This window comes from Melanerpes formicivorus, unplaced genomic scaffold (assembly GCF_026170545.1).
Source record: "Melanerpes formicivorus ecotype bairdi unplaced genomic scaffold, bMelFor1.0.p_v2 SCAF_21, whole genome shotgun sequence".
NCBI classification, from domain to species: Eukaryota; Metazoa; Chordata; class Aves; order Piciformes; family Picidae; genus Melanerpes; species Melanerpes formicivorus.
The window spans coordinates 10,379,207-10,391,493 of record NW_027142373.1 but is presented as its reverse complement, the minus strand read 5'-3'; the positions used below and the strand labels follow the sequence as shown (position 1 = coordinate 10,391,493).

General features: G+C 50.5%; 1 protein-coding gene across 2 annotated transcripts in view; it reads left to right on the top strand.

Annotated features, from left to right (window-relative positions):
* Nucleotides 1–860: 860 nt before the first annotated feature.
* Nucleotides 861–12,287, top strand: part of MYO15B (myosin XVB) — a 28,015-nt gene continuing 16,588 nt past the window's right edge. Inside the window, exons 1-15 of one of the 2 annotated variants that reach the window (XM_068151520.1) lie at nucleotides 861–957; nucleotides 1,465–1,536; nucleotides 3,601–3,658; nucleotides 5,682–5,812; nucleotides 5,919–6,014; nucleotides 6,914–7,149; nucleotides 7,237–7,415; nucleotides 8,208–8,280; nucleotides 8,701–8,898; nucleotides 9,002–9,081; nucleotides 9,305–9,402; nucleotides 9,576–9,663; nucleotides 11,023–11,133; nucleotides 11,302–11,378; nucleotides 11,980–12,207. In XM_068151520.1, coding sequence (XP_068007621.1) covers nucleotides 1,534–1,536; nucleotides 3,601–3,658; nucleotides 5,682–5,812; nucleotides 5,919–6,014; nucleotides 6,914–7,149; nucleotides 7,237–7,415; nucleotides 8,208–8,280; nucleotides 8,701–8,898; nucleotides 9,002–9,081; nucleotides 9,305–9,402; nucleotides 9,576–9,663; nucleotides 11,023–11,133; nucleotides 11,302–11,378; nucleotides 11,980–12,207 — 1,656 coding nt within the window. In that variant the 5' untranslated portion in view covers nucleotides 861–957; nucleotides 1,465–1,533. Of the gene's footprint in view, nucleotides 958–1,461; nucleotides 1,537–3,600; nucleotides 3,659–5,681; nucleotides 5,813–5,918; nucleotides 6,015–6,913; nucleotides 7,150–7,236; nucleotides 7,416–8,207; nucleotides 8,281–8,700; nucleotides 8,899–9,001; nucleotides 9,082–9,304; nucleotides 9,403–9,575; nucleotides 9,664–11,022; nucleotides 11,134–11,301; nucleotides 11,379–11,979; nucleotides 12,208–12,287 lie in introns of both variants that reach the window. The other variant, XM_068151519.1, reaches the window with a different exon arrangement.

Genomic DNA, 12,287 nt, shown 5'->3' with positions numbered 1-12,287 from the left:
TTAACCAGTTTGGAAAAGACCTTGGAGGTCATCAAGTCCAACCTATCACCCAACACCATCTAATCAACTAAACCATGGCACCAAGTGCCTCATCCAGCCTCTTCCTAAACACCTCCAGTGATGGTGACTCCACCACCTCCCTGGGCAGCACATTCCAATGGCCAATCTCTCTTTCTTTGAGGAACTTCTTCCTAACATCCAGCCTAAACCTCCTCTGGCACAGCTTGAGACTTTGTCCTCTTGTTCTGGTGCTGGCTGCCTGGGAGAAGAGACCAACCCCCACCTGGCTACAACCTCCCTTCAGGGAGTTGTAGACAGCAATAAGGTCTCCACTGAGCCTCCTCTTCTCCAGGCTAAGCAACCCCAGCTCCCTCAGCCTCTCCTCACAGGGCTGTGCTCCAAACCCCTCCCCAGCTTTGTTGCCCTTCTCTGGACATGTTCCAGCAACTCAACATCTTTCCTAAACTGAGGGGCCCAGAACTGGACACAGGACTCAAGCCTAACCAGTGGTGACTAGCAAAGGAGGAGGCAGACAGCTGTGGTGAGTGTTGTTGGAAGACTGCAGAGGCTCATTCGGCCACACCATGCCCAGAGCACTGTGTGTTCCTCTGCCTTTTCCTTCCCCTTCCTACTTGGACAGGATCCACCTGTTCTTTTGCTCAGGTAACCGCAACAGCACACCTCTTTTGAATCTGTTTCACTTCCTCCAACATTTGCCTGTTGAGGGCTCTACACATGCAATAGCAACAATAAAGGTCTCAAAGTTCACCTGCTGCCAAGTTCCTCCTTTCCCCCCCACCCCACAGCCCTGCCCTTTGGACTTTAGCAAGCCTGCTGTCTTTCTCAGCCCAGCCCTCATAACCTCCCATCTACTCACACTGCTCTGCAATATAGACAAGCAGGAGAGACAGAAGCAGAGACAGAAACCCTCCTTTTCTCTCTCGGAGTAGGAGTCAGGTGAGTGGTGAGGCTGGGGGACAGTGAAACAGATGGGCAGGGGCAGAGCTGCAAGGGAGTTTGGCTTTTGGTGTCCCTCAAACCCCTCTAAAGGGGTCCCTCTCCGTGGACAAGTTCATTGTGTTCGTGTTCTGGCTCTGTTCCCTTGTTCTTTGATGCTGGAGGAGCCAGGGGAACGTTTGTGACAGCTTCTGTGTGCTTTTGTCCTGAGGCACATCAAATGCTATGCTGGGAGGAAAGGGGTGGCAGGGATGCTGGGCAGGTGTTGGGCTTGTGCTGTTGAGTTGTGTTGAGCAGGGCATGAGGTGTTTCAGCAAAGTTAAGAACTTTATCTGGGCATCTCTTTCTTGATACACTGTGATGAGTCCCCAGAAGGCTTTGAAACTGTTCTGTCATTTTACCTGCTAGAGCAGGACACCAGCTCCTGCCCATCCAGAGTCTGCCCCCTGAGAGTAGCAGTTTGCATCTTTCCCTACCCCTCATCCCCCTTATATCTCCTAACAGCAGGAGTTAGAGGAAAGGAAAAGGAGGAGATTCCTGGAGTGTGGTGACACGGAGAACAGTCCCAGCCAAGGAATGGTAAGCTGTCATACAGTCTGGGGCAGTCTGAGAGAGAACAAGCCAGGCTCTCAGGATGGTCTCCATCCCCTCAGCCCAGGCTTGCTGAGGAACATCCAAATATCTGGAGAGTGCATGGAGCCCACAGGTATGCTAGAAAGCTAGCAGCAAGAATTCAGTCCAGCCTAGTGTAAGGAGCTCTCTTTAGGTCAGGGTTTCCCTGTCCAAGCCTACTGAGGTGGTCCTGAGGCAGGGGACCGTGTTTGTTCACAGCACTGGAGCTGTTCTTTGGAGCTGGGCAGAAAACTCTTTGTGACAATCATGGTTTGCTGTGGAGGGTGGGAATGGGACAGTGCTGCACAGATGTGTTTATGGAAGATGTAGGCTTCATAACAAGTTTAGCTGTATCAAGTACCATCAGTAACACTAACTAATGCCAGTATTGGTGTGCTTGGGCCGGGCACACGTTTGCTGTGAGGTGTGTGGCAGGGACCCCATCCACAGTTTTGCATGGATTTGTTAGTACCAACAACAGAAACACTCAGCACTGGGCACTCTTGCAATGCTACCTGCTTCCTCAGGTGTGGATCCAGGACTGTGGAATTTCACAGTCCATTTCCAGAGCATGCCATTGTAAAGCCAGACTCACAGTCAAGTATGTTCTTAGAAGCAAAATCAAACTGACCAAAAAAACCCTCCTGTGAATCTGTCTTGAAGCATTGCTGAGAGCAGATGTGGAGGTTGTGTCAGTGGTGTGCTGGTGAGTGTGCAGATCTTTTAAACTAAAACCCCAACACACCAAAACACAAAGAAAATTCCAAAGGGTTTGTGCCTTTGGCTTGGTTTTGTAGGGTCTTAATCTAAGTATTCCTTCCTGCAAAGCCCTGGGCTGCCATTGTGTGCAGACATTGATCCTGATACGCTGTGTGGCATTGGCCCATCTGCTTCTTGCCTGGCACAAAGTCATGTGCAAAACCAGTGCAAATCCAAGGCCAGATTCTCACCTGAATTACTCAGGTACAGATCTAAGCTTCCTGAGGAGCCTCCAAAATAGTGCTGTGCATCAAAGGTCAGAATCAGGTCTCTGTTTATGCTTGGTTACTGAAAAATAAAACTGGCAGAGAAAGAAGGAGAACATGGTTCAACTACAATCTGTGCAATGCCTGTGAGTAATGAGGGATGAGTCAAAGAAGGTCACCTTTCCTGTCACTTGTCCCTGTGGCTATTGATTGCTGTAAGAATTACTCAGCTCTCCCTCCCACGTCATACACCTGGGTTGATCTGATCCTTCCCTGTGTGGAAGGGTTCTGAACATGGCACAGCCAGAAACTACTGGCTCTGCTCTGCTGCCCAAGCCCTGTTCTGACCAGGCTGTCAAAGTAGCTTTACCCAGTCTGGACAGAAGAACTCAGGGTTATTCCCAGCAGGATCAGGGATGTCATTGTGCCCCTGTACTCAGCACTGGTTAGGCCACACCTTGAGTCCTGTGTCCAGTTCTGGGCTCCTCAGTTTAAGAAGGACATTGAGATACTTGAATGTGTTCAGAGAAGGGCAATGAGGCTGGGGAGGGGTCTGGAGCACAGCCCTGTGAGGAGAGGCTGAGGGAGCTGGGGTTGTTTAGCCTGGAGAAGAAGAGGCTCAGAGGAGACCTTATTGTTCTCTACAACTACCTGAAGGGAGGTTGTAGCCAGGTGGGGGTTGGTCTCTTCTCCCATAGGAGAAGAGGACACAGTCTCAAGCTGTGCCAGGGGAAGTTTAGGCTGGAGGTGAGGAGAAAGTTCTTCACAGAAAGAGTAATTGGCCATTGGAATGTGCTGGCCAGGGAGGTGATGGAGTCAATGTCCCTGGAGGTGTTCAAAAAAAGGATTGGAGACATGGTTTAGTTGTCAAGAGATGTTAGGTATTAGGTAATAGGTTGGACTTATAGAATCATAGAAACAATAAGGTTGGAAAAGACCTCAGAGATCATCAAGACTTGATGATCTCTGAGGTCTTTTCCAACCTGGTTGATTGTATGATTCTATGATCATGTTGTTTCACTGCTGGTACCCCAGTGCCTGACATGCTCTCACTATTCCCCCCCAGGATGTGGAGCTGCTGGAGATCCCTGCAGAGTTTGCTGCCCTCCTGCAGTTAGCTGAAGGTGAGAAATCCTCTTTCCTTCCCTCCCTTTCCTGCACTGTTTATTTCCTTATTTTCTAGCAGTTCAGGTCTGTGCTTGCTCTCCCTGCTGCCTGTCACCTGGCTTGTGCTTGATTTATGGTGATTGCAGTGTAAATATGCTAAAGACAAATGGTGTCATGTGTATTGTTTCCCAACATGACAGGGTGTAAAAGCTGCTGTGGGCACAACACCAGCTGAGAATTCAGTCTCTCTGTCACCTTTTCAGCTCTTCTCTTGAGCTGTGCTGACAAAACTGATGAGGGTGGCAGTGCAAAACCTTTATGGTCAAAGCTGTGTGGCCAGAAGCTGTTGAGAGAACCCAGGTCTGTTGCAGGGTTGGATATCTGGGGTATGGGAACTCAAACACTGAGTCCAGTTCTGGAGCCCCTATTACAAGAGGGACCTGGAGGTGCTGGAAGGTGCCCAGAGAAGGGCCAGGAGGATGATCAGAGGGCTGGAGCACCTCTCCTGTGAGGACAGGCTGAAGGAGTTGGGGCTGTTCAGTCTGCAGAAGAGAAGGCTCCCAGGTGACCTCATTGTGGCCTTCCAGTATCTGAAGGGGGCTACAGGAAGGCTGGGGAGGGACTGCTCAGGATCTCAGGGAGTGATAGGACTAGGGGGAATGGAATGAAGCTGGAGGTGGGGAGATTCAGGCTGGACATGAGGAGGAAGTTCTTCCCCATGAGAGTGGTGAAGCCCTGCGATGGGTTGTCCAGGGAGGTGGTTGAGGCCCTGTCCCTGGGGCTGTTTAAGCCCAGGCTGGATGAGGCTCTGGCCAGGCTGATCTAGTGTGGGGTGTCCCTGGCCATGGCAGGGGGGTTGGAACTGGATGATCCTTGTGGTCCCTTCCAACCCTGACTGATACTATGATACTATGAAACACATTTTTTGTCCTACTCAAAAGCCTTCAAGCAAATTGAAGGTGGAGAAGCCCAAACTGACAGCTTCTGGCACTTTCAAGCAAGCACTTGGAGCTTTTCATTAAAAATTACTTGTTCAAAGCTAATTATTTAAAAATAGAAGCAGGTAGAAAAAGTCCAACACTTAAGGGTGCAACAATGTAAGCAGTTAAGGGAAATGTTTTGCTTGGGCTGGAAAGTTTCTTGGTTTGGTTTCAAATGACCAGAACACCACTAAATGAAAGAACTTCTCAAGCTGCCAACTTGAAGTTTGCAGTTGTCTGTCCTCTTGTAACTCTTTGTACAATACATACATGGAAGTTAAAGTGGGCTGAGGATTTGCCTTTTGGTTGGTACAGCATCTAAGAGAAGGGTAGCTCTGTCTTTGGTCTTCTGCATAGTAAAGTGAAGGACAGAACTGGTCAGCTTGAGAACTGGAGCAGACTGTGCTGGATTCCCAAACACCTCGTCCTTCACAGCATACCCCTCTAGGGGCCAGCAGCTGGTCCAGTGAGCACTGCTGCCTAGAGGAGCTCAAAGGACAAACTGCACTCAAGCTGCTGCAAATGAAAGCTGGTGGGATGTGAGCAGGGAGGAGAGGGAGAGTGTCAGGGAACACCTTGGTGTGGAGAGAGAGGAATGCACAGAAGCTGTGCTGCATTGAGAAATCGTTACTTGCTCCTCTGTTATCCAAGATAAATCCCTCATCCTGTGCCTTTCATGAAGGCCTCTCATCCACCTGTTGACTGAACAGTGTCTCTGCAGTACCTCTGCACAGGCTCAGCGTTTCCTGCCTTGTAAACTCTGCACAAGAGAATTGAACTCTGCATGCTGAATGCCCTCTGGCTGTTACCCAGGGTGAGAGTCAGAAAGACTCTGCAAGATCTCTCTCCTGAGCTTAGTCCGTGGGGTTCCAAGGAGGCAAGAATGTGCCTGCTTGGGGGTTTAGGGCAGTAGGGATGGACTGGATGTCCCTGGAGCCAGAGGGCTGGTACAGGTGCTCAGGCAAGGAGAGATGCATGTTATCCATGTGTTGCACTGTGAGTTGGATGTGTTCTGGCTGCCTTTCCAACTGCTACAACACAAAACACCTTTTTCCTGCAGGTTGGTACCAGGCACAGGCCAACCAGGTAACAGAGGCATTGCCTCCAGAAGTCAGGGTCAAAGATGACCTTTCCCTCCCACCCAACATCAAGAGCTATCCTTTCTCCTCCTTCATTAAGTCACACTTCCAGGTAAGAACTCTTTACATCTCTTCATTGCCTCCCCACTGGGCAAGCACACTAGTTCTAGTAACACCAGAATCAACCTCTGTGTTTCTGTCCTTTTGTTTCTTTGCAGAAGACAGATTTCCCTGCCCCTGGCCAGCCTCTGCAGCACCCCTTGACCCAACTGGATGCCGAATACCAGGAGAGTGCACTTGAGGTCAACAAACTGGTAAGAGACATCTTGACCAGGGCCTTGGGGATGTGTACAGGTGGGCATAAGATGATGTTTTGATTGTTTAATAAGATGGTGGTGGGGGCTACTGTTCTAAACATTGATGGTGTTAGGAGAGCTGAAAAAATCATTCCTCCTAGGCAGTGGAGCAGTCTGATCAAGATTGCATGCAGCCCCTTAGGGTTGCTGTGTTCTTGGTGAGATATAGGCCAGCCATAGACCAATGGGATCAAAATGATGAAGCCTCTGAATTTGGCAGGACATAGAGGCATTAGACTGCTGAGCCTTAGCTTCCCAGTATTCCAGACTGAGCAGCAATGACACCACAAGGGACACCTCTCTTCTCCAACACTTATCTCTCAGTCATAAAACAAGGCTTAACCACAGGTCATACAACTTGCTGTGATATTAACTTCACCAAATGATTTTTACCATCTAGCTGTTGGTGTTTCCTCATGCCTGCCTCTCTGAGCTTTCCACAGAGACCAACAGGGCATCAATTTCTTGTGTGTGTTTTTACAGCCAGGCAGCCTGTGGGCTCAGACAGTAGCAACCAAACAGCCTGGGGTGACTTGCTTCTGTAGCTGAGCTCTGCCCAAAGAAGGGGAAGTGTTTTGCTCAATAACAAATTCTGAGTCAGAGACATAATCTAAGAAGAGTCTGAAGCCACCCTGGCTTTTAGTCCAGCCTCTGTGAGCACTGCCACCCAAATTCCACCGAACACAGGCGGTGTACAGAACCTGAGGGCAGATCCTGACTGAGTGGTGGCCGTTTCTCTTGGGCTCACAAACACCCTGGTGCCTCCAGCCCAGGCTGCCACCTTTGGAGCAGAGGCTTACAAGCAGAGCTCTCCATTGATTTTGCTGGGTTTTGTATTTTCCCTTGGATGCTTGTAGATCCTGCGGTTCATTGGTGACAAGAACCTCCAGGGCTGGCAGGAGGTCCTCCTGGGCAACTACATTGCTGCAAGAGGCTTGAACAATGAGGCTCTACGCAACGAAATCTTCAGTCAGGTGGTTGTCCAGGCCTGGAAAAACCCAGACATGGAGCACAGCCAGCGAGCCTGGGTCCTGATGGCAACCTTGCTGAGCTGCTTCCCCCCTTCACCAGTGCTGGAGAAGCCATTGCTGAAGTAAGGTGGAGGAGGAAAGACCTAGCTACCCTTGGATTAAGGTTGAGAGAGTGTGATCAGTGTGCTAAATGCAGTTGTTGCCCCTAGGTTTGTGTCAGACCATGGCATGGAAGGCTACAGTGCTGTTTGCCAGCACAAGATCCTGACAGCAGCACAGCACAGAGAGACAGACTCTGCCTTGGCTCGAGCCTACCCTCCCACCCAGCTGGAGTGGACTGCAAACCAGAGGAGAGGGAGGATGGTGCTGGATGTTCATACTTTTAATGGTAACTTGTGTTTCTGCCTTCCCGCTGGCTTCTAGTCCCTAAGGACTTCTCCACTGCAGAAATCATCATTCAGAAATTAGAAGCACAGAATTACTTCATTTGGAAAAGATCTTTAAGATCCTTTGGTCCAACCATTACCAAACTCTACTAGACTAAACTCCCCTCAGCTTAGTGAAGAGGGATCAGAACACCAGGTGCTTCTGGATGGTATAACCATGGGGGATACAAGCATTGGAATCTAGACCCAAAAGTTCCAAAGGCTGGGCCTGACAGGACCTGCTTCTCAGGCTGAGGGATGAGATGCTTCTGGATTTGGGCCCATCTCAACAGGGGACTGTTCTGGTTGTCTAGCTCTGTGGTCCAGTTTTCCTGTTACCCCTCACTGCCCAGCCCATGCAGCAGAACTGCTGCCTTTGTTACAGGGACTTTCTGCCTTTCTCCCTTCTCCAGTACTGGCTTCTGCTGCTTCTTGAGTGATCAGAAGCTCTGTGAGTCGAATGCAAGACATCCCTGCTCTGGCTCCTTGGTGAAGTGGGAGTGGTGACCCAAGTGAGCCAGGATACTGTGAGGGGTTTCAGCTGTCAGGTTGGAAATGGCAACCTGTGCCACCAAACAGTTCTTTAGGATGTGAATGTGTTCATGTGCAGCCTTCCACGTGCTTCCACTCCTCCTGTGGCCCTTGCTCAGGAGTGTGTAAGACTTCAGCTGGGCTCTTTATGTGTCCTGCAGAGCTTAGGTGTTGCTTTGGGCCCTGCTGGGGAGACTGTGCACTGACTTCTTTTTCTATGCTAGAGGAGAAGTTCTCAGCTGAGGTGGAGTCCTGGATGACTGGGGAGCAGTATGCAGGCTGCATCCTGAGTGCAAGGTACTGCCAGAGGATGGGAGAAGGTCTTGGGGGTATGAAAAAAGTTGTCACTAGTTCTAAGGTTCAGGCTGGTTGGGGCTGCAGGCTATATGGTCAGATGTGGAATAGCCACTCCTCACCCACTGTGCCTTGTGCTCTCTCCTTCACCCTTCCATCTGTGTGCATCAGCTGCAGACCTCTCCAGGAGCACAGGACCCACTGGTGTGAGCTTCTTGGAGCAGCTTCAGATCAAAACGAAAGGACAAATCTGCAGTGATTCTATTTTCCTCCTGACCTTGGACACTTAACACTTGCTTCACATTCTAAATCTTAAGGACTTAAGTCAGGGTAGACAAGGCAAGAGGAAACTGAAGGCAGTGTTTTTCCTTTCTTTCCCTTTCCCCTGAACACATTTTCTCTCCTACTTTTCCTCCTTACCAGGGGCTGTGATAAGAAGTCTCGAGGGTGGTCTATCTCCATGTTTACTGGCAACACATGGCAGGACTTGCTGGGCTGTGACTTTGTGCTGGACCTCATTGGCGAGATGGAGGATGTCAGCAACCTCAGCAGTTCCTCTCGGTCCTCACCTGAGTACCCCATCACTCCTGAGAGGGACAGAAGCTTCCATGACCTCGATTCGTAAGTCATCTCCTCCTCCTGCCCCACCACTCATGGCACTGTCACCCAGTGGTTCATCCTTCCGTTCTCTGTGCTGTCCTCATCTTATCATCCCCTTCAACAGGATCCCTCCTGCTCCAGGCATCCAGGCCCCTGCCTTCCCCCCACCCAGCCTGCCTCCAGAATTCAACAGTCTCCATTCAGGTGAGCTCTTGCCCAGGACTGTAGAAGGCATGGGAAAGGGACAGATGGGTCCCAGGAGGGAATCAGAGCAGACAGGGAGACAGAGGATCCTTCTTGATGGATTCCAAGGGCTTGAAACACTTCCTGAAGGACTTCTCTCCAAATGACAACTGTCTAGCAGGGACTGGAGGCAAGGGAATGCTCCTTACCTGCTTTGTCACCAGAGTTCTCTCCCTGCTCTCAGGCTCAAGTTTTGGAGATAACCTGAGAACCCCTGTAGGCCTGGATCACTATGTGGATGATCTCTTCAACACTGTGCTGCATCAAGGCTCCAGAGTCCCAGTAAGTTCCTTGATCTTCACTTTTACTTGCTCTGTGCAGCTGTCTTGTTTCTCTGACTCTCAAGTGCACCTCTGCCCCCTCACCCTGCCTCTGCTCAGCTCAGCACCTTTGGGTGCCTCTCCCTCTGTGAAGTCCTCTCTCTCTGGGCTCAGATAACTTCTTCCTTGATGCAGGACATGGAGAACAGAGAGGTTCTGACTGGACGCATGAAAGGAGGTGGGAAGATTGGACCCCCCCAGAGAGGAATCTTTCCATCTGCAGGTCTGTGAGGGGGTGGGGACAGCTGGGAATACCTGTGGGGCTACATAAACTTCAGGGTGCACAAGTCAGGGAGTCTCTTAAATCCCAATTGTTGCACGGGCTTGGCTGATTCTTGAAGAACATTGATCTTCAGCATAGATCAACAGAAGGTGCACTCCTCACTCCCAGGTGCTGGGAGACAGATGCTTTGGGGAAGTGCTAGGCAATGGCACCACCTTTGTTCTGCTTTTAATTTCTCTCTCAAGTTAATCTTGGGAAGATCAGGCAACAGGTAGCTGATTTCTGACCCCAGCAACCTCTTCCCTAGGCCAATACTCCTAAGTTCTGTATCCACCTTGTCCCTTCACAAAGCAGTTGCTGCATTTCAAAGGGGAGGGGTTTAATCTTTCTCATTGCTTCCTTACAGACCTTCCCATCATCTCTAGCTACTCCCTGGGTTAGTAAGTCTGAGCCCGGGTTTGTGTTTGGTCTCTTTACTTTTCCTTGTTTCCATGGAGCTAAGGCTGGGTGGAGCCAAACACCAGTACCTTAATGGCAGTGAGAAATCTGCATGTGTAGGAACACACCCAGCTGTCTCAGAAAGGTGGGGAATGTCCTGGGCAGACCATTACATTGTGTCTGGGACTATTTTTGGCTATTATAGACTCTCTGGGGTATGACAAGCCAGTTTATCACTCACTGTGCTTAGATCAGTGGGGGATGTGAAATCTCTCTATGGCATCCCAGGGCCCTTCTCACTGATGGGGACATCACGATTCAGTAAACCTGTGCTGTGTGCTGACTCACCCCAGGCTGAGATGGATCTCCATACCCCTTGCTCTTCTGGCTTTGACCTCAAGTGGGCTTTCTGGTTTGTGGCCTCCTGTGGGACTTGACTGCTGAGAGCAGAAGAATTCATTTCTCCCCACAGTTCCTTCACAAGTCACCCAGGCCAGGGCTCCTTGTTCGTTCGCCCTTGCTACCAACAGCAAGAAGCCCAGTATGGATGTGACAGTCCCAGAGACCTTTGCCCATCCCTCAAGAGAAACCCTTCTGTGTAATCATTCACAGGCAGGAGTTAGTTATAGGCTTAGCCATGAAGGATGGTGGTGACATAAACTAGACTGCAGGAGCACTGTCTGGACACTGCTATTGTAAAGTCTGGCAGGCCACACATTTCTCTTTGATTTCTTTTTTCCACCTGAGTTTTGCTGTGTCCTCCTGTGTGGGAAGAGATAAACCACTCACATCTCCCTGTGGTTGCTGCATGTGGGGGGAACTAGAGGTTCACAGCCTATGCACTGTGCTCTTCAGGATTGATTAGGGCTTCCTCATCTGCAAGTCCTCAAAACCATTGTGCATGTGGTCTTTTGCCTCTAGGCCTCTCTGGAGTGACCCAAGCACCAGTTTACCAGCCTGTGCCTTCAATGCTGGGCATGCCAGCAGCCATGCCTATGATGCCAGCAGCTGGTGGGATTGCACCTATGCCAGGTACACCACAGTGCTTCAGTAACTGCCCAGGGGAAGAGGATGGTGGGGTGGGGGCTGTCATGGAGCCTGTGCATTTGAATGCCAGGCAGGGTGGGCAGTGAACACTCATCTCTGGGCTGTGGGGAACTGTTGCCTGTGGGCTTCTGCAGACCTGTATGTCTTCCACAGCTATGATTCCAGCTGTAGATCCTGCTCAGTTAGCAGCACAACAGCAAGCCTTTATCAACCAGCAAGCCATGCTCATGGTGAGTGGAAGGGACTGGTTGGGAGGGGCCCAGGAGCTGGGGAAAAGCAAGGAACTGGTTGGTGTGTGTGGTGTGAAGAGGTCAGCCAAGCTCCTCTCCTGCCTTAGGCCTGCTCTGTAACACTCTGTGCTTAGTGCTGGGGTTCAGCTAAGTATAGTTGGGGTTATTTGAGACTGCAAAACTGGGAACTCCCTTTTTGCCCCTTTGTGTCCATGGGAACACTGAGGCACCACAGGTGAGTGAGTAGCAGGGACAGAAGCAGCTTCAAGGGACAAAAGAGAGCCTCAGCTGTAATTCTCACACATTTTTTAAGATGGGATTTGCTACAGCTGCAGATCTGCAGTGTTCTGCTTCCTGCACAAAGGCTTCTGAGAGCATGGAGCCCCCAGGCTACCTCATAGGCAGCTGAGTCTTTGGGGTGTAACATGTCAGGAGCTCTGCCTAGGTGGGAGCAGACTCCCTGAGCACACCTTGTCCATAACACTGGGAGAGTGGCAGGGGGATATTCTGTGGTTGCCAGGGAAAGAGTGGGGCAGCCTGACTGGTGGGTGGTGGTTTTGTGCAGCCAAGAGCTCACAGACATTCCAATTCCTTCCTTTAGGCCCAGCAGATGACCCTTCAAGCCATGACCCTTTCTCAACAGCAGCAGCAGCAGCAACAGCAGCGGTGGCAAAAGTCTCTTGAGAACTCAAGGCCAAGAGTCTCAAGTCCACCACAAGCCCGAGCCCTAAGTCCAACCTCAGACCCAGTCTCAGATACTTCCCCAAAACTCAAGAAGCCTTCCAGAAGCCAGGATGCTCCAAAGCCACCACCTAGGGCAGAAGAATTGGTATGAGAAACAAACAGTGGCGGTGAATTTGGTTTGAATTTCACGATTTGAGTTTGCTCTGCTTCTCTTCCAGCGTGGCA